Consider the following 24487-nt stretch of genomic DNA (forward strand, 5'->3'; position numbering starts at 1 on the left):
AGAGAGAGGGAGACACAGAATCGGAAGCAGGCTCCGGGCTCCAGTCTGTCGGCACAGAGCCCGACGCGGGGCTCAGAGTCACGAGCGGTGAGATCATGACCTAAGCTGAAGTTGGACGCTCAACCGACTGAGCCACCCAGGCGCCCCATGCTTTCCTATGTTTTCCTAAAAGCTTTATTATTTTACTTTTCATATTTAGATTTATAATTTGTCACCTCAGTTTATTTCTATGGTTTGACTTAAAGAGAATTTTAGGTCACTTTCCCCACTTGATTATTTGCATGCCCTCAGGCCCGGAGTCATGGTTTTTGCTTCTTTTTCCCAACCAGCCCCAATCCTGCCCACGGCATGCACCCATACAGGTATACAGTAAACGCCCAGGTGACGGGTCTAGTGTTAGGCATAGTGCATGGCACATGGTATTTATTAGATAAATGTTTGCTGTTTTAATGGTTGCTCACGCAGTCTAAAAATTCTCTGTTAATTGTTGCAGATATCAAATAATCTAGAAGCCATCTCTATAATGTCTTCTAACGTCCGTATGGCAGAATCCTTGATTTCTGTCTCCCCCACAACCATTCCAGGTCGTTTGCTCAAGCTCCAAACCGAGAAGTCATTCTAGATTTCTCTATTGAACAGAACCTCCCCCTAGTCCTTACTAGTGGAAGGACTTGTCATCTGTGCTCTGGTGGGGTGTGTGTGTGACGTAAATCCACATCTCTGTTGCTCCTGCTAATGTCATCTTTCAGGCCATTGTCCTCTCTTGCGTCGTTACCCTCCTGACTGCTCTCCCTACTTCGTCTCCCTCTCACTGATCTCTTTGCTCGATTTAACAGCAGGAGGGATCTTTTAAAATCGTAAAGCAAAGAATAAACTCTCCTGGGACTCTAAGAAGCTTCCCAGCACACTTAGAAAAACATCCAAACTCCTTGCTTTAGTTGTACACGACCCACCCCTGCCCTCTCCACCTTCCTCCCTGACATCATTGTGCCCACATTTACTCTCTGCCCCCAGCATGCCACACGTGTTTCGTGCCTCGCATTCTTTGTGCTTGCTCTTCTCGCTGCCTGGAAGGTGCTTCCCCCAGAACGTCCCGTAGCTGTCTGCTCTACCTCAGGGTTCAGTTCAGAGACTGTGCTCGGTGAGGGCGTTCTGGGCCATCTCACCTCCAGAAGCACCCCCTTTCTCTTTTGCCATGTCACTGTCCCCAGCTGAAGTGTTTACTTCTTACCTGTCTTGGCCCAGGAGACGTTAAGTTCCACGAGAGTAGGGCCCTCCTCCGTCTTGTTCACCCCTCTCTCCACTGTCTAGCACGTGCCTTACACCAAGTAGGTACCCGGTCGGCATGGATTCGAAAGAACAAGCGAGGGAGCGGCGACTGTATCACGAGGGCGCAGGCGCCGAAGCAGCAGCGGCTTCAAGAATCAGTACGTGTGGTGGGGGCGCACCTGTCAACCTTTCGCCTTCCGTTTCAGGCAAAATCACTTCAGCCTCCTGTTACGGAAAAGCAGGGCCATCCGTGGAAAGAGTCCGATCCTGTGATGGCTGGAATCGGGGAGGAGGTAAAGTCGATCCTGCAGATTTTTCCCAGCCGTAGGGCTGGCAGTGAGACGGGAGCGGCTCTGAGCGCAGACCCCGCACGCGCCTTTTGTTCCGGCGTCCGGCCGTGGTGCTCCCAGGGGGCCGTGCTTGCCAGGGCGCAGGGGCAGTGTCGGTGCTGCCGTGCCGTTCGGACTGAGGGGGGGCTTCCTCTTCCGTGGCTTCTGCAGATCGTACACTTTCAGAAGGAGTTGGGAGAGCTGAAAGCCCGCACTTCCAAAGCTTGTTTCCAAGTGGGCACTTCGGAGGAGATGAAGATTCTGCGAACGGAATCCGACGACCTGCACACTTTCCTTCTGGAGATCAAAGAGACCACAGAGGTCTGTGCCTGCTGATGCACTTGTAAAAGTTGCTCTCCTAGCACTCCGTGGGTGTATGTCCTTCATTCTGTGAGGGCCGCTGGTGGTGGCTTTTAGAAGGACGAGTAGTTTGCCTAGGAGTGCCAAAGTTCAGATCCTACCTTCAGCACTTCGTTATGTGACTTTGGGCAAGTTAACGTAGCTATGCCAGGTTTTAGACTGAGAAAATGGAATAATAGTAGTAGTTTCTGCTCCGTTGACACCTACAGGGCATTCCCGAAAGATCCGTTATGGTTGCTAGTTTAGGTATATTTGAAAATTTCCCATATTTTGTAGTAAGTTGTTGGGTTATAACAAAGAGGTTGAGGGGCAGCATGTCTGGTATAAAGACATCAAGTGTTGGCTGTTACTAGTATTTCCCGTGTTACTATTCCTGGTTACCGTGTGCCGGCAGTGTGTTACCTTGCTGAATCCTCAAACCGCCCTGTTCGGTAGGTGCCACTTGCTCTGTCTCTCTTGCAAGTCAAGAGGCTGACGGGTAGTGAGGTGAAATAACTTGCCCAAAGCCACCCAGTTTCCACATGCCAGTCCCGGAGCGTCTGCCTCCAGGGCCCTGCCCTTGACGTGTTTCGAAAGAGGAGAGCTCTGCCGGGAGTCAGCAGTGATTATCTTCAGGGAGTAAGACTGTAGGTGCTGTCAATAGTTTTTCTCCTTCTCTGAGTTTCTGGCCAATAGACTCTGTGGGGTTTTTAATGAGGAAAAAGATTAATTTTTAAAAAGCGAGCATCGGTATTTTTCTTTCCGTGCAGTGAATTTCTTCTTTGCGTGACTGTTAACCGTTCACACTTGGGTGTCATGGTAACTGAGAACCACCACCTTCCGTGATCCAGGCAGAAAGGTCTGTTTCTTAGAAATGGCACAATTTTTTTTTGTATTAAAACATCCTTGTACCTTTTCTAGTCTCTTCATGGAGATATAAGTACCCTGAAAACAACCTTACTTGAGGGCTTTGCTGGCGTTGAAGAAGCCAGAGAGCAAAATGAGAGAAATTGTGACTCTGGATATGTGCACTTGCTCTACAAGAGACCCCTGGATCCCAAGAGCGAAGCAAAGCTCCAGGTAAGAGGACCTGGCCGAGGTGAGCTTCGTAAAACCAACTCTGCCAGTCCATCTCCTTTATGAGGTCCTGATTTGGAAGACTGCCCCCATGAAGTTGTTAACTTCCTGCGAATCATTTACCTACTTTGCATAGATTTCCTTAGCTGTGACAAAGAAAACCGCACTTTTCCATTTAATTTTTTTAGGATGAAAACAAACAATTCTTTTTTTTTTTTTTTTTTTAATCTTTATTTACCTTTGAGAGAGAGTGCAGGTAGGGGAAGAACAGAGAGAGAGAGGGAGACACAAAATCCAAAGCAGGCTCCAGGCTCTGAGCTGTCAGCACAGAGACCGATGCGGGGCTCAAACCCACGGACCGCGAGATCGTGACCTGAGCCAAAGTCGGACACCCAAACAAACCAAGCCACCCGGATGCCCCACAAACAGAATTCTTTATTAAACTTTATGCTTGGGGGAAAGCGTACCGTTGGGAAAAACGTATTTATAGATCAGATAACGAATAAGCGTTCATGTAGCAACTCCTCATTGAGTGCTAATACTCTGCTGGGTGTTTTTTGCACATTATTTCTGGACTTCAAAACCCGCTGCTCCGCAAGGTGAGCGTTGTTGATCCCAGTATGCAGATAAGGAAGTTGGGTCCCCTGGGCTGAGTTTGCCCATGGTGATGTTGTTAGTTCGAGTGGAACCTGATGGAAAGCTCCACTTGCTGGGGCCCTTTCCCGTACACCGGACTTCAGCAAGGTTACTTCTCTCATCCGTTCATAATTATTCTTACTCTCTGTTGCAGCGAAATCTGGTTTTTGTTTTCATCTTCCAATTTGCTGAAAATTGTTGTGTCTCCAGCCTTAGCGGGGTCACCTCCTGCCTCCTCGCATTTGCCCAGGGTCCCGGTAGGGAAGGGTGCACGGGTGGCCGCTCCGGTCTTCCTCACCTAGGATGTGAGGTCTGTGACCGGGCTGAATCCCCTCCTGCCTCAGAGGGTTGGAGGCTGTGGACTCTACTGTCTGCCATTTCTGTGTCACGCCTGGTAAACTGACTATAGTAGGAAATGAGCGAAATGGTCCTGTCCTGGAGAGGCTGAAGGACCCCTGCGGTGTCCCTCAGTCCTTGTGGTATCGCTGGAGGACCGTGGATGTTTACCGTCTCAGAGAAAGCAGACTCCCTGCCTGCCCCTCCTCAGATTACCCCCTCCGTGTTGCGTCCAGATACGCTTGCTTGTCACGTGCGTTTTCACCTCTTGCCCTGTGTCCAAACTGGAAGAAAAGCACGCAGCTCTGGGGGGACATTCAAAAGGAGATGCTTTTCTCTTTTCACAGTACTAAGCAGATAATAATAGCACTTATCCAGTATATGCCGTGTACGGAAGGGGAGAAGGAAACAGATACTGGAACTGCCCGAGTGTCCCCACGAATAAATGCTGGACCCTGAGTGTGGCTCAGAGCCTGCGCTCTTCACCGCTGTGCTGTGCCGTGCCGTCCCGGTGGCTGGGTGCGTGGCAGTGGAAAAGGGAACGTATAAATATGACGCGGGACGTGTTGCTATGGCATTGCAGATGAGGGAGCCGCTAAGCCACAGAAACGAAGTATCTATGACAGGCCTTGAAAGAGAAGCTCGCTTTTCTGGTAGACAGAGTGGGAGGACACTTGGAAGAAACGATGCTAGTGAGCTCACAGAGGCAAAGTCACCCTTGTGCTCAGAGAAGAAGGCCTCCCTGCCGCCATCGAGCAGGGAGTTGCAACTTATATTTGTTGCTCGGGTCACTGCTACTTCTCCCTGGGATCAGCCTGGCTCTTTTTATTTTTTTTTTTTAATTATTTTTTTTTTTTAACATTTATTTATTTTTTTGAGACAGAGACAGAGCATGAACGGGGGAGGGTCAGAGAGAGGGAGACACAGAATCCGAAGCAGGCTCCAGCCTCTGAGCTGTCAGCACAGAGCCCGACGCGGGGCTCGAACCCACACACCGCGAGATCATGACCTGAGCCGAAGTCGGCCGCTTAACCGACTGAGCCACCCAGGCGCCCCAGCCTGGCTCTTTTTAAATGACATTTGCTCTCTTTCAGTTGGGGCATATACCCTTACCCCAGAGTAATTTTTAAAATGAAACATGGTACGAACTTTGTACCGATGTAAAGATGACTCCCGGTGTATCGCACGTTGCCTGCCTTTGTGTATGTGCTTAAGGGAATGCTTTATCTTCATTTTACTTTTTATTTTCGAGAATGTGGTTGTATAGCCATGAAGGTTAACTCTGCATCGAAACTTAAAGAAAACTACTGCAGGTCTAAGATGAATAGATGTGAAGTTTGGTGATGGTCAATTCTGTTTCTATTGCTGATACTCCCCTTTGAGAAGAGGGGAGTTTTTCTCCACCGGTAGGAAGACTTACGGGTCCTGTGCGGTGAACAGGCAGGTTCAGAATTACCTGCGGCGCTCTTGTAGGATAGTTTTGCCTGTGTTACAGTTAATTTCACGGGCGGGAGAGCAAAACCTACACGGGTGCGCTGTCTGAGCAGCAGCGTGCAGTGGAAAATTCCCAGCGCATGTTGAGTTCCTCTGTAGGAGCTGACAAATGAGAGAATGAGCCACAGCGTTTTCCCTGGAGCCCTAGACCGGCACGCCCGATCTCTTTCCCGTTGCTTTGTGCCGCCTCTCTGTCACGGTTAAAAGGTTGAGTGCCGTTGTTCGTTTTAATCACGCCATTCGGATGATTCGATTAAAGCCTGTTGTATTTTCTTTGTTCCTTCTGGTTCTTAGTGGAAGCACCTTGCAAAATTATTTTGATTGTTTTGGTGCACCTCCCTCCAGGCTCCTGGAAAACAGAGTCATTTGCTTTCTCATTTTTTTTTTTTTTCCTTGTAGGAGATCCGGCGCCTCCATCAGTATGTGAAATTTGCCGTCCAAGATGTGAATGACGTGCTGGACTTGGAATGGGATCGGCATCTGGAACAAAAGAGAAAACAAAAGTGAGCAGGGTCCCTCATCCACCCTGGGTGGCAGGAGATACTGCTGTAGGCTTTTTAAAAGATGGTTTAGGAACATGGATCCAAAACCCTACAGGTGTTTATTTTTTGCGACCCAGTCACCGTATTTCTAGAAACTTGTTCTACAGAAATAATAGCAGCTCTCACAACCATCAACATAGAGGAGTGTGTGTCGCGGCACGATTTATGATAGCGAGAAATTGGACGTGACCTAGTATCTAGAAGTTAGAGGAGCCACCCCGTGGGTCCGGTCACAGAATTCTGTGTGACCGCTGCGTAGCATGTTGTCAGAAAATCATTAAATACGCGTTGTGTGTGACATGAAATACATGGAATAATCGCATAATGATAATTGTTAGATCCGATATATAAAATATGGGAAAGGAGAAGACAAAAACCATACTGGATGATCTCAGTTTGGAGGTCTCAGTGTAGAAAAAAGGCTAGAAATCTGTCACCATATTCGTTTACAGCTGCGAATGGGGTTAAGGGGAACTTCTCTGCTTTTCTGTATATTCCAAATCTTGTTGAGGAAGCATTCCTAATTAGTGTGGATGACTTACAAGGAAGGAAGGGAAGAAAGGCACAGGAGAACGCTGTCCTACCCTGGTCCTCTCTCCCCGGATGTTTGGCTGTAGGCCCTCTGTGTTCCCTAAGGAACAGAAAGCAGTACATTGTGAGAACAGTGAAGTGCCCACAGGAAAGCCGAGAAACAGATTGGCCCTCAAAATGCTCGCTTTTTGAAACACCTACACTTGATTAGTGTGATTAGCCCTGTAAGGAAACAAACTGGGAAATGATCTGTTTACTCGTTTATGAAGCTATGGGATCGCAGAACTTGTAAGTGGGGCAACCTGGGTGTGATGTCAGGGGCAGGGCCCGAATGTGCTTAAAATTCAGTAAACAGAATTTAATACATTGCATCGTACAGTGTGGAGGAAGGTTTCGTACCTGACCTGCATGCCTCCGTTTGGAGCACAGATCAGGGAAGGTAGAGGTGAGCGTTGATGCTCCGGATGCCGGTCAGGGGGAGGGTTCCGTGGCCTCTGGCCTGGAGCACTTGTCCCCTGGGCAGTGGGGCCCCATTCGAGGTTTCACACTCCCTGCCCTGGTTCTGAATTCACGTTCAAGCACATGGGAGAGAATGGCTTGACCCGACAGCAGGAACATTCTGTTCTGAATCTTGTTGGATTTCTCTTTGCTAATTAAGAAGTTGGCTTTTGTAAAAGTGCATGATGGTAACGGAGAAACCAGACTCTCTTCTCCTTTATGACAACCCTATGGATTTTCTCCTTCACGTGCCTTTTTTTTTTTTTTTAAACTTCCCTTTCTGCAGAGTTTAAGTTCTTAAATCTGTATAGTTTTTTTGGTGCATCTCTGTTTTTAAGCCCTTCTAAATATTACCTTGTACCCTACTGAAATGCCTTTTTAGAAATTTATGTTGAACTGCCTTGTCACCAGAAAGAAAGGGACTGTTGTTCCTTTCTTGTTTGAGCTCTTTGAGGTGGGCTATCCCCTTGCTGCTACACTGCGTGCTTAATCCCAGTGTTTCTTGATAGCACGCTGGAGACGTGACCTCCCCATAGACCTCCGGTGGACCCCAGGCTTTGTTTGTTAGTATAATTTACACACAAAAAACCACACAAACCCTGAGTGTGTAGCTGAACGTGCTCCTCCTTGCCCTCACTTTTGACTCTGCCTCCCACCCTTGTCGAGAACCTCCGTGAGGTTTTGTCTGGTTACACCGTCCTTTGCTGCAGGCCTGGCCTGCTCACCCTCAGCCGCTTGTTCCTTTATCTGTATCATCTTTGTACAGCTTTCATCCTCTTTTTATGTTCTGGTAATTCCCCGACGCTGCTTGTCTCCTGGATGTTCTCCATTTTATACTTTCACTGTTACAGTCGTGGGACTTGGACCATTCACGCTGAATTCCTTCCTCTCTGCCGTCACCAGGCGCTTGCTGGTCCCGGAGCGAGAGACGCTGTTCAACACCCTCGCCAACAACCGGGAAATCATCAACCAGCAGAGGAAGAGGTTGAACCAACTGGTGGACAGTCTCCAGCAGCTCCGTCTCTATAACCAGACCTCCCAGTGGAGCCTCCCCTCGGACGTTAGCTCCCAGAGCAGCCCTCACAGGTGTGCGGGAAAACAGGCCCGGCAATGCCACTGGCACTCGATGAATGTGGGTGAAGGAACGGGTAACTGCTCGGGAGTCAGGTGCAAAAGTTGTAGTTCGGATGTGGGTTTGAAAGTGACTCTGCTGTCACCTGTGGGATCCTGGTCAGGTTCCTCACCCTCTCTGATCCTAAAAAAATGGAGGTAACAATACCTCCGTCAGAGGATTAGCAGAGTGAAATTAAGTGTGCCTGATGAAACAGGTGCCAATAGATGACGGCAGATTTTTTTTTTTTTTTCCAACGTTTATTTATTTTTGGGACAGAGAGAGACAGAGCATGAACGGGGGAGGGGCAGAGAGAGAGGGAGACACAGAATCGGAAACAGGCTCCAGGCTCTGAGCCATCAGCCCAGAGCCCGATGCGGGGCTCGAACTCACGGACCGCGAGATCGTGACCTGGCTGAAGTCGGACGCTTAGCCGACTGCGCCACCCAGGCGCCCCAGATGACGGCAGATTCTACAGAAATAGTGTTGTTCTTTTGAAAATCAGCTGGTAGGGGGGCACCTGGGTGGCTCAATCCATTAAGTGTCTGACTTCAGCTCGGGTCATCATCTCACGTTATGTGGGTTTGAGTCCCACATCGGACTCTCTGCTGTCTGTGCAGAGTCTGCTTTGGATCCTCTGTCCCCCCGCCCCCCCCCCCCCCGCCCCCCGTCTGCCCCTCACCTGCTTACACACACACACTCTCTCTCTCTCTCTCTCTGTCAAAAATAAACATTTTTTAAAAAGGAAAATTAACTGGCAGAATTAGGTTGACAAACTTTTCTAGAAACTCAAGACTTGTCACTTTGAGCAGAAACTTTCAGACCCGACAGTTAGACAGTTTTCCCCTGAAGTTCCTAGGGGGATTTTGTGGTTGTGCCTTTGGGCCAAATGCGCTTTGTGCTGAAGCACTGTTGGTGCTGTGTTTGCTGGTCGGGGGAAGGTTGGAATCTGTCTCCTTTTGGATTGACTACACTGATGGCTCAGATCTCCTGTTTCTATATTAGGGATGCTCTCATCTCTGGCATTTATATTCGGGGAGATTTCTCAGGTCGTAGTCGGTTTGTAGGTAACCCTGTCCTCTTTTCAGTTTTGACAGTGACCTCGAAAGTCTCCGCAATGCCTTGTTGAAAACCAGCATAGAATCCCACACCAAGCCCTTGCCCAGAGTGCCGGGTAAACACCTTCTCCGTCTTCACCTGTCTGTTCTCTCTGTTGACACCTTAAAAAAACCAAGTCTTAAGTACTTAACGGTTCTTGAATTTCTTGCAGCCAAACTGTCCCCCGTGAAACAAGCACAACTGAGAAACTTCTTGGCCAAGAGGAAGACGCCCCCAGTGAGATCCACCGCTCCAGGTAAAGGTCCTGAATTTTTTAGCCTAAAACACGCAGTACCTGGTATGGAAGTAGGATGGGGGTCTGTGTGTCTGTGTTTTCCTTTAGTTCTTCATAGGAAATAGAGAACATGTCCCCAGAATCTGTTGTCCATCTGAATATCGGAGTAGGGAGCAGCTTATCCATACAGGACACGGCAGTTGGAGGTCGTCGTTTTGGCTTTGACGCCGTATTCTGCAGTCCTTAGGTTAGGTGGCGGTCATTCCCAAGGGTTCGGAGGAGACTGCGCTGGCTCTAGGGATCCAAGTCTCCACTTTGTATGGAGATGTTTTACTTTTCTGTTTTGTGTGGGGTTTTAGTAGAATTGCATTTGGGGGAGAGAAAAATCACTTAAATAAAGAAACTACTGGTGAGGGAATGACAGTGAAATCGCACTTGCCTGGAAAGAAGCTTTGTGACTTATGAAACACTATTTTTTTCCCTTAACTTATCTAGATTTATTGTCTCCATTTTTTTCTTTCAAAAATACTTGTCATGTGTAATTTCATACATAATTTTGCTTTGCTTTAGTGCCCATATCTGCTTTTTTCTTTGAAATTCTGTTTTGAGTTGAAAATTTTTACACCAACAGGTGCTCTTTGGTAATTAAAATAGAAGAAAGAAATTTAGGGGCTCCTGGGTGGCTCAGTTGGTTAAACGTCCGACCTTGGCTCAGGTCATCATCTCACGGTTTGTGACTTTGAGCCCTGGATCGGGCTCTCAGCCCAGAGCCTGTTCTCGATCCTCTGTCTACCCCACCCTCCGTCTGCCCCTCCCCGTCTTGCACACTCTCTCTCAAAAATAATTTTTTTTTTAAAAAAAGGAAATTTAATCTTTACTGTACCATGATTTATTAATTTTTCGCTAATCATATAATGTTGAGTTAGGTAAAAAGAGACCAGAGAATTCTTAGTAGCTTTTTTTTTAATCTAAAGAATACCTTGAGGACTCTGTGCTAAGAGAGAGAAGCCAGTCACGAAAAGACAAATACCGTATAATTCTGCTTATACGAGGTCCTTAGAGGATTTCATTCTTTTTTATGTTTCTACACACACACACACACACACACACACACACGCAGCACGCACACACCTCACGTCGTCTTAGTCCATTCACCTGTCAATGGACACTTGGACTTTTTCTGGAATTTGGCTATTATAAATAACACTGCAGTAAACGTAAGAGCACATGCCTCTGAATTACTGTTTTTCTTTGGGTAAGTATTCAGTAGTGCAATTCCTGGGTTGTAGGGTAGTTCTATTTTTAATTTTTTGAGGAACCTCCATACTGTTTTCCACAGTGGGTGCACCAGTTTGCATTCCCACCAACAGTGCACAAGGGTTCCTTTTTCTCCACATCCTCAGCAACGCTCATTTCTTGTGTTTTTGATTTTTAGCCATTCTGACAGGTGTGAGGTGATACCCCGTTGTAGTGTTGATTTGTGTTTTCCTTATGATGAGTGATGTTGAGCATCTGTTCATGTGTCTGTGGGCCATCCGTGTGACTTCTTTGGAAAAATGTTCATGTCTTCTGCCCATTTTTTAATTGGATTATTTGGGGTTTTTTGGTGTCAACTTGTGGAAGTTCTTGGATTTTGGATACTAATCCTTTACCAGGTACATTTGCAAATATCTTCTTCCGTCCCGTAGGTCATCTTTTAGTTTTGTTGGCGAAACTTTTAGTTTTGATGTAGTCCCAGTAGTTTATTTTTGCTTTTGTTTCCCTTCCCCCAGGAAACCTGTGTAGAAAGATGTTGCTATGGCCGATGTCAAAGAAATTGCTTTCTGTGCTCTCTTCTAGGATTGTTAATGGCTTTGGGTCTCACATTTAGGTCCTTGATCTATTTTGAGTTTATTATTGTTTTTAATTTTATTTATTTGTGAGAGAGAGCACGTGTGTGTGCACACATGAGCAGGAGAGGGGCAGAGAGAGAGGGAGAGAGAATCCCACGCAGGCTCCACGCTGTCAGCGCAGTGCCCAACATGGGGTTCAAGTCCACAGAGCGTGACCTGAGATCATGACCTGAGCTGAAATCAAGAGTCAGACGCTCAACCAACTGAGCCACCTGGGCTCCCTTTTTTTGAGTTTATTTTTGTGTGTAGTATAATAAAATAGTTTATTTTAAAATAGTTCAGCTTTCCCACCACCATTTGTTGAAGAGACCGTCTTTTTACCATTGTGTATTCTTTCCTCCTTTGTCAAAGGTTAAGCATATAATTGTGGGGTTATTTCTGGGTTTTCTATTCTGTTCCATTGGTCTGTGTGATCTGTTTTAATGTGCTAGTACCATACTGTTTTTTGGATTTTTGTTTTGTTCTGGTGTGTTTTTTTGTTTTGTTTTGTTTTTTGTTTTTTTTTACCATACTGCTTTGATTACTTTAGCTTTGTAATATACCTTGAAGCCTGGAATTGTGATGCCTCCAGTTTTGTTGTTCTTTTCCAAGATTGCTTTGGCTGTTTGGGGTCTTTTGTGGATCCATACAAAGTTTAGGATTGTTTGTTCTAGTTCTGTGAAAAATGCTGTTGGTGTTTTGATAGGGAGTGCGTTAAATGTATAGATTGTTTTGGGTAGTATCGCCATTTTGACGTTATTTGTTCCTCCAGTCCATGAGCATGGAACGTCTTTCTGTTTCTTTGTGTTCTTTCCAATTTCTTTCGTCAGTGTTTTGTAATTTTTAGAGTACAGGTCTTTCTATTGTTTTTAACGAACTATTTGAAAATAAGTTGCAGATAGGACTCGTTACTCCTAAATTAACCAGCATGTGTCCTTTAAAAGCAAGATATTCTCTTACACAATAATACAGTGGCCAGGGGTAGGAAATGTAACATTCACAGAACACTGTTACCAATATGCAGTCCATACTCACGGTTTGCCAGCTGTCCCTCTTTGGGCCTTCATGGCAACTCTTTTTTTTTTTTAAATCAAGGATCCGGTTTAGGGCTGGACATTGCGTGAAGTTGTCATTCTCTTTAATCTCCTTAACTTGGCTCTTGTTGTGAGCTTTACTACCTGGAGCCTGTCTCCCCAGACACTGTCGTTTGGTTTTGCCTGGTTTTTGAGGGTTTTGCCTGCTGTCTCCATCCATTCATTTATTCTCTGGATGGATTTCTCTTGCACAGCAGGTTTGTAAGAGTCCTCAGTCGTCACGGGAGGCTGTGATTGGTTTTGTGGCTGTTTATGTGGTATTTGGCTGTATAAATGTGCCGCATCTGTTCATCCATTCTCCTCTTAGTGGGCATTTAGTGTTTGCGGTTTTTAGCTGATGGAATAGAATGTTGTTCTGAACATCTTTGTGCATGTCCTTGGGGCACATACGTCCTCCTCTTACTTGGCCACATGGCTAGGAATGGAAGTGGTTTGTACTCTGTCCGCACGCTCGGCTTTGGTAGATTCTTCTGTGCAGTTTTCCAAAGTGGTTGTACCAGCTTATTTTACTCTTACCATCAAAGTAAAACTATTTCAGTTTTCTGCATCTTTGCCAAGCTTAATACTGTCAGTTTTTTTTCCTTTGAAACTCAGGTGTAACCCTTTTACGTGTTACTAAATATTTAGTTAATAGTTGACTTTCGTGAAGTGTGTGACGCCATCTTTGCTCATTTACCTATTGGGTGATCTGTCTTACTGATTTGTAAAACTTTTTATTCATTCTGGATACCAGCCCTTTGTGGTTATATGGGTTGTGGGGACTCCCTCTGTTACCTGTTTCCCTCTCGGTGATGTCTTTTGGCAAAAACAGAAGCGCTTAGTTTTAAAATAGACTTACCAGCCTTTTCTTGGGCAGTTGGTGCTTTCCGTGTTCGGTTTGAGAAATCCTTCTACAGGACGGGGTAACAAGAGTATGCACGCACTTTTCTCATTGTTTGGAAATGTTAATGTTTTGTGTTGCAGATTTAGATTTACCACCCACCTGGAATTGGTTTTCTTCTGAGCGATGGTATTGAGGTATGGTTTACGTAAGATTCATCTTCTATAAGCATAGAGTTTGAGAATTTTTATTAAAACTTACGGAATCGTATCGCTGTCACCACATTCCAGTTTGGGAACACCTGCACCCCTCGGGAAGTTTTCTCATGCTTCTTTGTGGTCGTTCCGTCTTCTGCCCCCGGCAGCCACTGATGTCTTTTCCTTCTGTGTGGATCTTCCTTTTTTGGAAATTGCATATAAATGGGATCACATCTAGTTTTTCTGTTTGGTTTCTTTCACTTAGTGTGTTTTTGAGGTTCCCCCGTGATGCACACATACATAAGTAGCTCATTCCTTTTCGTCGCGGAATAGTTATCCATTGTGTGCAGGTACCATGTTTGTTTATACTGTCTGGAATTGATTTGTGCCTGAGACATACATGTCTTGTATTTAGCTAGCTGATCATCCCAATAATATTTATTGAAAGGACTCCTTTCCTCACTGCTTTGTGGCCACCTTTGTTATAAATCAGTTATCCTTGTGTGCAGGTCTGTTGGTCTCATACACTGGTTAGAAACCACTGCTACTACGTTGCCTTAATTAACTCCTACAAAAATAAAGCCTCAGTACTACTGTTCTTTTTCTAAATTCTGAAGCTGTGCTGTCTAATACAGTAGGCTGTTTAAATTAAATTAATAAAAACTAAAGTTAAAAATTCAGTTACGCAAACCCAGTAGCCACATTTCAAGTGCTCAGTAGGCACATGTGACTAGTGTTTATTTTGACAGGAAACATAGATGGAGTGATGCCGTCATCACAGAAAGCTCCACAGTCTAGGACAGGGGTTGGCAAACTTTTTTTCTTAAAGGTCTAGGTAGTAAAGGGGCGCCTGGGTGGCTCAGTCGGTGAAGCATCCGACTTCGGCTCAGGTCCTGATCTCATGGTCTGTGAGTTCGAGCCCCGCGTCGGGCTCTCTGCTGACAGCTCGGAGCCTGGAGCCTGTTTCAGATTCTGTGTCTCCCTCTCTCTCTGCCCCTCCCTTGCTCACGCTGGGTGTCTCTCTCTCTCTCTCTCTCTCAAAAATAGACAAATGTAAAAAATATATGTATATACACATATGTATATATATGTATATAGTAGGCTTGCTGGCCCCATGATTTCTGTTGTACCTGATTCAACTCTGCCCTTGTGATGAGAAAGCAGCTATACACAGTATACAAATGAATGGGCTTGTCTGTGTTTCGATAAAACTTTATTTATAAAAACAGGTAGCTGCCTCATGGTCTTAGTTTGCTGACCTGTGATCTAGATTGCTTTGGCTCTTGCTTTCCATTTCCATATTAATATTGGAATTGTCTTGCTAAATTCTGTATCCCTCAACTCTAGAAGAAAAGTTGAGATTTTGATTGGGATTGCATAAAATCTCTAGACTGACCTGAGAAAATTGATGTTTGTACAGTGTTGATCTTTCAGTTCCTAAACATGGTGTGTGTTTAGTGGGGTCTTTAATTTCTCAGTGTTTTCTTCATGACGGACATACACATCTTTTATTGGATTTATTCATAGAGTTTCATATTTTTTTTTCAACGTTTATTTATTTTTGGGACAGAGAGAGACAGAGCATGAACGGGGGAGGGTCAGAGAGAGAGGGAGACACAGAATCGGAAACAGGCTCCAGGCTCTGAGCCATCAGCCCAGAGCCTGACGCGGGGCTCGAACTCACGGACCGCGAGATCGTGACCTGGCTGAAGTCGGACGCTTAACCGACTGCGCCACCCAGGCGCCCCTAGAGTTTCGTATTTTTGATGTTCTTATAATGGTGGGTTTTTTTCATTAAATTTCATTTTATGTTTTATGTTAGATGTGATAATAGAAATATATTGGATTTTTTTATGTTTGATTTTGTATCCAGCAGCCTAGCTAAACTCATTTATTCAAATAATGTCTGTGGCTATTTCTTGGACTTTCTATGGGAATAGTTATAGTCTCCATAGATACACTTTTGTTTCTACTTTCTTGTTCCTTTATTTTTTCTTCCCTTATTTCAGTGGTGAGTGGGCATCCTTGTCTTGAGCTCAAAGGGGACACTTTCTGCATGTTCCCCATGAGATGGGACGTTTGCATCTACCGATAATGATTTCGGTCTTTCTTTTTTTCTCTTGACATGGCATTCTGCCTTTTCTAATCTGAGTTGGAGTTTAAGCAGAAAAAGATTCTTTAGGTTTCAGTGGGCCCCTTTTCTCATGCCAGGAGGTAGCTGCATCCTTGAGCCCAGCAGGGAGCGGCTCACATCAGCTATGAGGACAGCACCGCTGGGAGACTGGGCCTTCCAGCCTCCTGGCCTCTGCGAGTGAGCATAGCCCTTGTATGTCTCATCCAGTGGCTCTCTCTCCATCCAAGGTCAGCGAATGGCCTCCCGATGATGAAGGAGGAAACTGCGAGGTCTCCCGGGTTATATCAGACCTTGGGAGTTACGCAGTAATGTCAGTCTCTCTCTCTATCCAGTTCTTGAAGGCAGTGGATGTGAATCGTCTTTTGTTGCTATTACCTCTCGGGAACCAAGATTTTAGAGAACTCTTTTAGAGCACGGTGGCCCTAAGAAAATGTGAGGTTGTATTTTTTTTCTGCACACGCTGTTACAAATTACCACGGATTTGGTGGCTGAAAGCACCACCTTTAGTGGCTGAAAGCATCACAGATGTGTGGGGCAGAAGTCCAGGCGCAGAAGGACTCAACTGTGTCCTCTGCTCAAGGCTCCCGGGCAGAAGTCAAGATGGTGGCTGGGCTGGGCTCTTGCCTGGAGGTTCTGGGGAAGAGTCCGCTTCTAAGCTCATTCCACTTGCTGGCAGAATTCAGTTCCTTGCAGCTGTAGGACTGATGTCCGTGTTTCTTTGCCATGTGCTCCCAGCCCCTTCATCTGCAAGCCAGCGAGAGCGCGGTCTTCTTATGCCTCAGCTCTCTGACTTCCTCTGCCTTTAAATGCTCGTGAGATTTTACATTGGACCCACCTGGATGATCCAGGCTACCCTTCCTATTTTAAGACCCACTGATGAGTAACCTTAATTATGTCTGCAGCATCCCTTTGCCGTCTGACAAAGCATAACCTTATGGGTGTGGAACCAGGGGCAAAGGTCATGGGGTCACAGTTCTGCCTCACACAGGGTTCAGTCTTATGTGATATTGTTTAGAACGTGGTCAAGTTTTTTATTTATTTTGAGAGAGACAGAGACGGCACAGTGAGGGAGAGAGGGAGAGAGAGAATTCCAGGAGGGCTCCACGCTGCCACCACAGAGCCCGATGCCGGGCCTGAACCCACGAAGAAGCCGTGAGATCATGACCTGAGCTGAAACCAAGATTCGGGTCCTTAACTGACTGAGCCGCCCAGGCACCCCAGCCTTTCTAAGCATTAGTTATAAAGTCCAATCATAGCAATTTTTACTTTCTAGGGTAGTTATTAGGATTAAAGGGGATAATTTATATAGATCCCTTTCACGGCACCTGCACCAAGTACGGTCTCGGGAAATACACACTGCAGTTTTACTAGCAGTGCTGGTGGTTTGGGATGGTATTTCTAAGTGACCCTGTTGCAGAAGTACGTGCACGAAAATACTCTGGCAAAGTGCTGTCCGGTAGAACTTTCATCGACCAGAGAAATATTCTATATTTGTGCACTCCAGTATGGTAACCACACGTAGTTGTTGCGTGGCTGGTGAAGCTGACAACTCGAAATTTTCATTAAATTACTTTCAATTATTTTTGTCTCACCTAGTCCCATTTGGCTCACGGCCACCAAATCGACGAGTGCGGCAGTCCCAGCAGGTAGCGATGGTTTTCGGTTGTATTTGCTTATTACGACAAGATCTTGCGGAGTGATGGGCCTGTAAGGCAGGAAGTCAGTAGATGTTAGCAATGGTCTTAACTTGCGAAAGGGCTGGGTCTTTTGTTTGGTGTATGGTTTTTCTAGTATACAGGAAGTAATAATGTATTCCAAAACGGCAGGAAGCCTTCCTTCATCGCTTAACAGGAGGAAGAAAAGAAAAAGCGGGAAAAGTCAGGATTAATTTCAGTGACTTTTTTTTTTTTTTTAAACCTAATTGATTCAAAAGAATCAGCCGATGGTTGGGCATGTTGGAGGCACCGGGACTGAGGACATTCAGTCTTCCCAGTTCGTGCGACGCCTGTTCTTAAAACTTTGTTGTTGCAAAGTGACTCTTTGGTGGACGCTTGTCTGGTACTTTCCTTGGTTTGTACCAGGGGGCTCGAGGTCTCCTGCATTTGCATTTATTTCGTCTCTTACTTCACATTTTTTGTTGTTGTTTGTTCGACACTCCAAATGTTCCCGTCCTACGCAGCTCGGGTTTTCAAAGCTTCATTTGAGCAAAGACCCAAAACCATATGTGTTCACCTTCCACCACGGCTTCTTCCACTTAAAATAAGTCATTGCTAAAGTGTTTTTAAACTGGGTAGTTCTCTGTCGACAGTGAAAGTAACATAGCTCTCAGACTTGCTTGAACCGTCTCTCTTGTGTTTGTTTCGGCTTGGTAGCCAGCCTGTCTCGGTCAGCCTTCCTGTCGCAGAGATACTATGAAGACTTGGACGAAGCCAGCTCCACGTCGTCCGTGTCCCAGTCTTTGGAGAGCGAAGACACGCGGGCGTCCTGTAAGGACGAAGACGCGGCGGTGCAGGCCCCTCGGCACGCGCCTGTGGTTCGCACCCCTTCCATCCAGCCCGGCGTCTTGCCGCAGGCAGCGCCTTTTGCCAAATCTCACCTGATTCATGGTTCGCCCGGCGTGATGGGAACTTCAGGTAAGTAAGCGGTGAGATCCCTGTGAGGTTTGTGTCCGATGGAGGAAACGTGCCACTGTCACCCCCATAAGTCCAGTCCAGCCCATCTCTGCTAGTGTTTCAGAAATGAGAAGACAAATTCAAGGGAGGTGGGTCCCCTTGAAAGAGGTAGGAAGGAGGGACCCCGCCGGGCTCACGCTGACACAGCTTTCCTGTTGAGTCTAGCTTGTGTTTCTAAAATAGGTGTTGGAGCGGCCGGCTGGCTCAGTTGGTGGAATGAGCGACTCTTGATCTCGGGGTCGGGGGTTCAAGCCCCATGTTGGGTGTAGAGATTATATATAAGCATACATAAAAACAACAACAACAAAAACGGTGGTTTCAGGTGTAAGAGGAGGAGGCTGTCTGCCTCACTCTAAAGCCACATCTCCGTAACTCATGCCTTTCAAATCCTGGCTCGTTTCAGCTCATTATTTTAGCCATATTCTGCCCTGGACCTTGCCAGCTGCCATGCTTGCCCCAGCATTGGCTCACAGAGGTGACCACTACTGGACTGTCACACCTTCCATTCCAGAGTGTCAGGATTTCACACTGAAGTGAAATTGAGAGAGAACACTCGTGAGCAGGGCAGAGGGAGGGAGAGAGAGAGCGAGCTTAAGCAGGCTGCATGCTCAGTATGAAGCCCGACACAGGGCTCGATCTCACAACCATGAGATCACGACCTGAGCCAAAATCAAGAGTCAGCCACTCAACCGACTGAGCCGCCGAGCACCCCACACTGAAGTGACTTCTAACAGGGAACAAGCACTTACCGATCGGGAGGTGCTGGAATGGAGAGATTTTTATGAGAGGAGAGTGAGGCCTTGACCTCTGTTGGCCTATAAGTTCTGTCTCGGTCTGTATCAGAGGAGATGCTTGTGTCAAGTGCTGTAGCTGGCAGAGTCGAGCAGGCACACGGCACGCGGCACGTTTGGAGCATCGAGGCGCCAGCCTGGGAGTTTATCGGTACTTTCGTGTGTTTATGCCGAAGCATCTTCAACCTTCGCGTTTTCCCTGCGACCTCACACTGGGGGATTTGCTGTCTCCACTTCTGTGCACTCCTCCCTGACCCACTCTCTCGCTTGGGTTTCTTTTTCCTTCAGTGTCTACGTCTACCAGCAAACTTATTCCTCAAGGGGCCGATAGCACGATGCTTGCAACAAAAACCGTGAAACACGGCGCACCTGGTCCTTCCCACCCCATCTCGGCTCCCCAGGCGGCTGCTGCTGCAGCGCTGAGACGGCAGATGGCCAGTCAGGCCCCAGGTAACACGGCTGCCCTGTGCTTTGCAGAGACTGACCGGGAGCCTCGGCAGTCACCGGCCGGCACGGCGGGTCCCAGGCAACAGCCGGCTCTCTCTGCTGCCCTTGAGAAGAGAGGCCCGTTGGGACAGCCCCCTCACCCCCGCCCCTTTCTGGGGAGAGGGTTCCAAGAAGGCAGAGGCTAGATCCGACGCTGTTTTCATTTTGGGGGGAGGTATTAGATCCGCCGCATTCAGTCAAGTGGTTTTCTGATGAAGTTGTTGATCCCTGCTTTTGAACAGTGTCGGCTTTAAGCCATTAAAAATTGCCTGATAGTGTCATAAGGATTCCAGCCCCCCTGGGAGGTGAGTCTTCGTGCGCCCGTTTTGCTTCTGAGTGATGTCAGGTGAGAGAGGTGACGGTTACCCAGCCAGTAAGTTCCAGGACCCAGACTCCACCCCTGTGCTCTTTCTGTTGCTGCACGGCGTTTTCTTAAAGACGGCTGGGTTAGCCTTTACAGACGGAAAGTCTAGCGAGCTAATCATAATCAGCGCTTGCACTTTGTCAATGCTTTGCGGCTACCCAGAATCTTCTGTGTTAGGGTTTCTAAGTAGTTGGCCTTGAGCGCGTCAGTTACCACTAATTAATTTGTACAAGCCACTGGTTCTCAAGTGGAGGCTCTTCTCACCCCGCATTCCTCACCAGCAGTTGGCGGTGCTGCTGGCCTCTAGCGGGTGGAGGTCAGGAATGCCACAAAAGACCTTACAGTGCACAGGACACCCCCACAACAGAGGATTACCCAGGCCCGAAATGTCAATACTGCTGAAGTCGAGAAACTCCGCCATAAAGCAAGTGTTTTTGTGTTAGTTGAAGGAAATTGGTTGTGGATTTTAGCACTGCTTGGAACACGTATCCCTTTGGACAGTTCTTTTTAAAAGACTGAAAGGACATAGTGGTCTGATTATGACAAAAAAGGATTACCATTGTACAGTGATGAAAGCGTTCTAAGAAAAGTTCTAATATTAAAACCCTTATTAAAGCTCCTAAAACAGGTATGAAAGCACACAAACCAGGTAGCTTTCTAAGTTGCCTTTGGGCCTTCAGAACACATAGAATCCTCTGATGTTTTCTTTAAATGTTACTCGGAACGTGCAGAATCTTGGTCAGCATTGCGCTGAGTAGGCCCCAGATCAAGCTGACTGAGTTGATGATTTATAAACTTAAAATCGGCCAGAATGTAGGGTCGTTCCACTCAGCGGGAGACGGTGTGATCTCTGTTATCATTTTGGAAGCAAACATTTCTGAGGTGTAGGCACGTTTGGATGTGAAAGGTGACGTGTGCAGGCTCAGGCAGGACGAGCCTGGTCGCTTCCCTGCAGGAGGGAATGACAGCAGACCATCACAGGCCCGCCGTCCTACCTCGGCCACAGCCTTCCACTGTGCCAGAAGTGTGCTTAGAGGAGACCCGGGAGCTTTGCTCGGGCCGTCTTGGTAGTTACTTAGAAAATGTTAGTGTTTTGGAATGCAGTTTTAAACCCTAAGGCAAAAAAAGACGTGAAAGCTGACCTGCCTCGTAGATATAAGAAGGTGTCCCTCCTGTTGCCATTCGGTTAGTTCAGGCTCTTGGCCTTTCCCCCAACCATTCTTGCCCGAGCTCCGTCTTACTCATGCATCTGCCTCACTAAGCCGTGAGATCCTTTAGAGAAGAAACGAGGTTTTGGACATTTTTTTGTATTCCCAGCACCTAAAAGAATCTGGTGATAAGCCGCCCGTGCGAAAGAATGTTTGGGTGGGTGGGCGGGTGGGTGGCAGAAATCCTCAACCTGAACACCGCTCTTACTCTCTTACTCTCTTACGCTCCTACTGTCTCCGCCCCTTTTCAGGATGAGCCAACAATGTGGCAGGTGCCGCAGCTCCACCCTTTAAAAGCTGGCCAGGGTTCTTTTTCCCTTAAATAGTACGTCTGATTAAATTGCACAGAGCCTCATCCCATAATCTTTGTGAATGGAGTAGGCCGGCCGGCCCATTGATCACAGAGCTGCAGGACTACCCAGAGTAGATTTCCTTTACGTAATCAGATTACTGCTTGAATTCGTGTCCTGGTTGTGCATTTATATATGGCTGGAATTTTTGATCCTGTACGGCAATTAACATGCCCCTCTCCTCTCTCTTTAAATAGCTGTAAGTACTTTGACTGAATCAACTCTGAAGAACGTCCCTCAAGTGGTAAACGTGCAGGAACTGAAGAACAATCCTGGAGCCCCCTCTGCTGCGATGGGGTAGGTGACTGCTTTCCAGTATGTCGCAGCCCACTGAGCTCTTCCGTAATAGCGAGGAACTGCCTGCAGGGGGCAGCAGTGCTGCTGGCACGCAGACTTGGCCGGCAGAGCCTTAGGTTCTCTTAGGTTAGATCTCTAGTCCACCGCACCCTCTCCCGGGCATAGGGAAGAATTGAGGGGCATGTCTTCAGTCTGAACATAGGGATGGTGAAGACCAGCATCGTTCAGGGAGTTGGTATCCGGTGATTCGTCCAGCGGCAGGATGAACAGCCGCGGGCCCCGTGTTTTTTCCACATGGGGCCCACTCTCTGCCACCCCCGCGGAGCAGGTCTGCTCACTGCTCTGTTTTGGCCTTATCAAGTGGCCCTGTTTTGCTGGTCCGCTGGCCTTCCCTTGATTCCACGTTGGTCCATGTATCAACCCCGCCCGTTCCAGGGATTTCTTAGTTATCTCAGGGCTGTACTGACAGCCAAAAACAAGCCTACCCACTCTCCTATCTTGTAGTGACCTTGACGCTTTGGTATGCTGTTTATATCCAGATGGCATTTGTGGTTGTTGTGAACTTCCCAAGGGAAAGAACTGTGCATTCGAGTTTGGGAATTATAGCCAGATTCCTCATGTAGGGAAGGCAGAGAAAAGCCACCAAAAGGCAGAATATTGCATAAGGCAGGAAAATCCAGCTTAACGGTGAAAGCAGTATGATCTGGTGTTTCTGAGATACTTCAGCCGTTAACCACGGAGAAGCACCTCTTCGTGATTTCACTTAACCTTCTTAACCTTTGTTTCCCTCGAATGGTTCGTCTGAGCAGATCTTTGATAAGGGCTGGGTCGGAGGAGCAGTTCTCAGTGTGCCCTCTTCTCTGACTTGAGAAAAATAGACGAAAAAACTCAAAAGGAATCTTGAAGAAACTTTCTCTTCCTTCCCTACAGGACTGGGCTCCAGTACAGTTGTTTAGCTTGCAGGCCCCGCCTGGCACGTAGTTCCTTTTGGTGACCATTTGTTGAGTACTAGGTTAACTCTAAGCATAATTGATACGCAAAACCGCCTCTCCCAGGAAAGTTGAAAGAGTTGGAAGAAGGCCGGGATGGCTAGAGGCCTGGCAGGAGGCAGAGAACCAAGACAGGGTGGGGGCGGGGGGGCCTAACATGGTGGGATTGCTGGTTTGTTGGTTTGTTTTTACCAAAACACCCCCGACACGTCATTTCTTTCAGGAATTTTGACGTTCGTTTATGTCTTTCAACGAATGCTTTGTTAAATGCTTAATACTCCGTTCTAGGTGCTGGGGATAAAGCGTTTAAACAAAGCAGGCAAAAGACAACCAACCGCTTCTGCCCTGGTCACGGAGAGACGAACAATAAGGGAAATGAGTAAGACAGGAAGTATTTAAGATGGTGACAGGTGTGACAGAGGACCCTGAAGTAGGGAAGGGATTTAAGGAGGTCCTCCGGGTACGGGCTACCGTTTCAAAGAGGCTGGCCAAAGAAGGTGCCTGTCCTCCATGGCTCATGACTAAAGTATCTCAGAAACACCAGACCCTGTTTGCTCGCCCCGTGAAGCTGCATCTTCTTGTCGTACGTAAAATTAGGCCTTCCCATGGCTTTTGACACTTGACATTTGAGTAAAGTCCAAAAGGTCAGAGAGCAGGCCTCGTGAATATCTTAGGGAAGAAAGCTCCAAGCACAGGGCCTGTAGCAGGGGCGAGTCTGGCCGGTTGAGGACAGCCAGGAGGCCGCCGCCGGTGGCCGGAGCGGGAGGGAGGGCCCGGGGAGAGGAGGTCAGGGAGTTAGGTGGGTGTGGATTCCCGTATCCGGTAATATCTAGTGAACCTCGGTCAGGACCTGGCTGCTGACCGTTGGATGCTTTGGGGTAGGTGTGTGACCTGATCTGATTTGTTTTGTTTTTTAACTTTAGCAAAATGTGTTAAATTGAGGCACGATTTATATATAGTAAAATTCACCTTTTTTTAGTAGAAAAGTCTGTGAGCTTTAATAAATAGTTGTGATGACCCGTGGTTTCAGCAGGAAGCTTCTGGTTCTTTTTTTATTTTTAATGTTTATTTGGTTTTGAGAGAGGGAGACAGAACACAAGCAGGGAAGGGAGAGGGAGACATAGGGCTGTCAGCACAGAGCCCAACGCGGGGCCCAGACCCACGAACTGCGAGATCATGAGCTGAGCCAAAGTCCGACGCTTAACCGACTGAACCACCCAGGCGCCCCGATCCTTTGCCCATTTTTAAAATGGATTGTTTGTTTCCCATTCTTCAGGTGACCTTTCACTTTCTCGATAGTGTCCTTTGGAACACAAAAGTTTTAATTTTGGTGAAGTTCAGTTTATTTTTTTATTTTTTTCTGCCTCTGCTTTGGGTATCGTAATCGTATTTAAGAAACCCTTGCCCAGTCAAAGGTCACAAAGGTTTACACCTATGTTTTCTTCTAGATGTTTTAGATTTAGCTCTTTGATCCATTGTGACCTAATTTTTGTAAATAGTGTGACATTGGGCTCCAACTGCATTCTTCGGCAAGTGGATATCCAGTTGTCCCAGTACCATTTGTTGGAAAGACTCCCCCCCCCCCCCCATTAAATTGTCTTGGTGTTAAGTAAGCGTCAAGATTCATTTTACTTAACTTTTACTTTTTTTTTTTTTAAGTTTACTTATTTTGAGAGAGAGAGACTGGGGGGCGGATGGGCACAGATAGAGGGAGAGAGA

The 24487-nt window shown here is 46.9% G+C and overlaps 1 protein-coding gene across 1 annotated transcript in view; it reads left to right on the top strand.

Moving 5' to 3' along the window:
* NUP214 (nucleoporin 214) overlaps window positions 1-24487 on the top strand; it is a 96581-nt gene that overhangs the window by 26626 nt on the left and 45468 nt on the right. Inside the window, exons 15-24 of the mRNA XM_040482665.1 lie at window positions 1476-1562; window positions 1770-1919; window positions 2859-3017; window positions 5880-5983; window positions 7955-8137; window positions 9251-9336; window positions 9433-9516; window positions 17984-18244; window positions 19363-19524; window positions 21680-21779. Of these exons, the coding sequence (XP_040338599.1) occupies window positions 1476-1562; window positions 1770-1919; window positions 2859-3017; window positions 5880-5983; window positions 7955-8137; window positions 9251-9336; window positions 9433-9516; window positions 17984-18244; window positions 19363-19524; window positions 21680-21779 (1376 nt within the window). The remainder of the gene's footprint in view (window positions 1-1475; window positions 1563-1769; window positions 1920-2858; window positions 3018-5879; window positions 5984-7954; window positions 8138-9250; window positions 9337-9432; window positions 9517-17983; window positions 18245-19362; window positions 19525-21679; window positions 21780-24487) is intronic.

The sequence above is a fragment of the Herpailurus yagouaroundi genome, unplaced genomic scaffold, assembly GCF_014898765.1.
Source record: "Herpailurus yagouaroundi ecotype Mexico unplaced genomic scaffold, PumYag 160, whole genome shotgun sequence".
In the NCBI taxonomy this organism is placed as follows: Eukaryota; Metazoa; Chordata; class Mammalia; order Carnivora; family Felidae; genus Herpailurus; species Herpailurus yagouaroundi.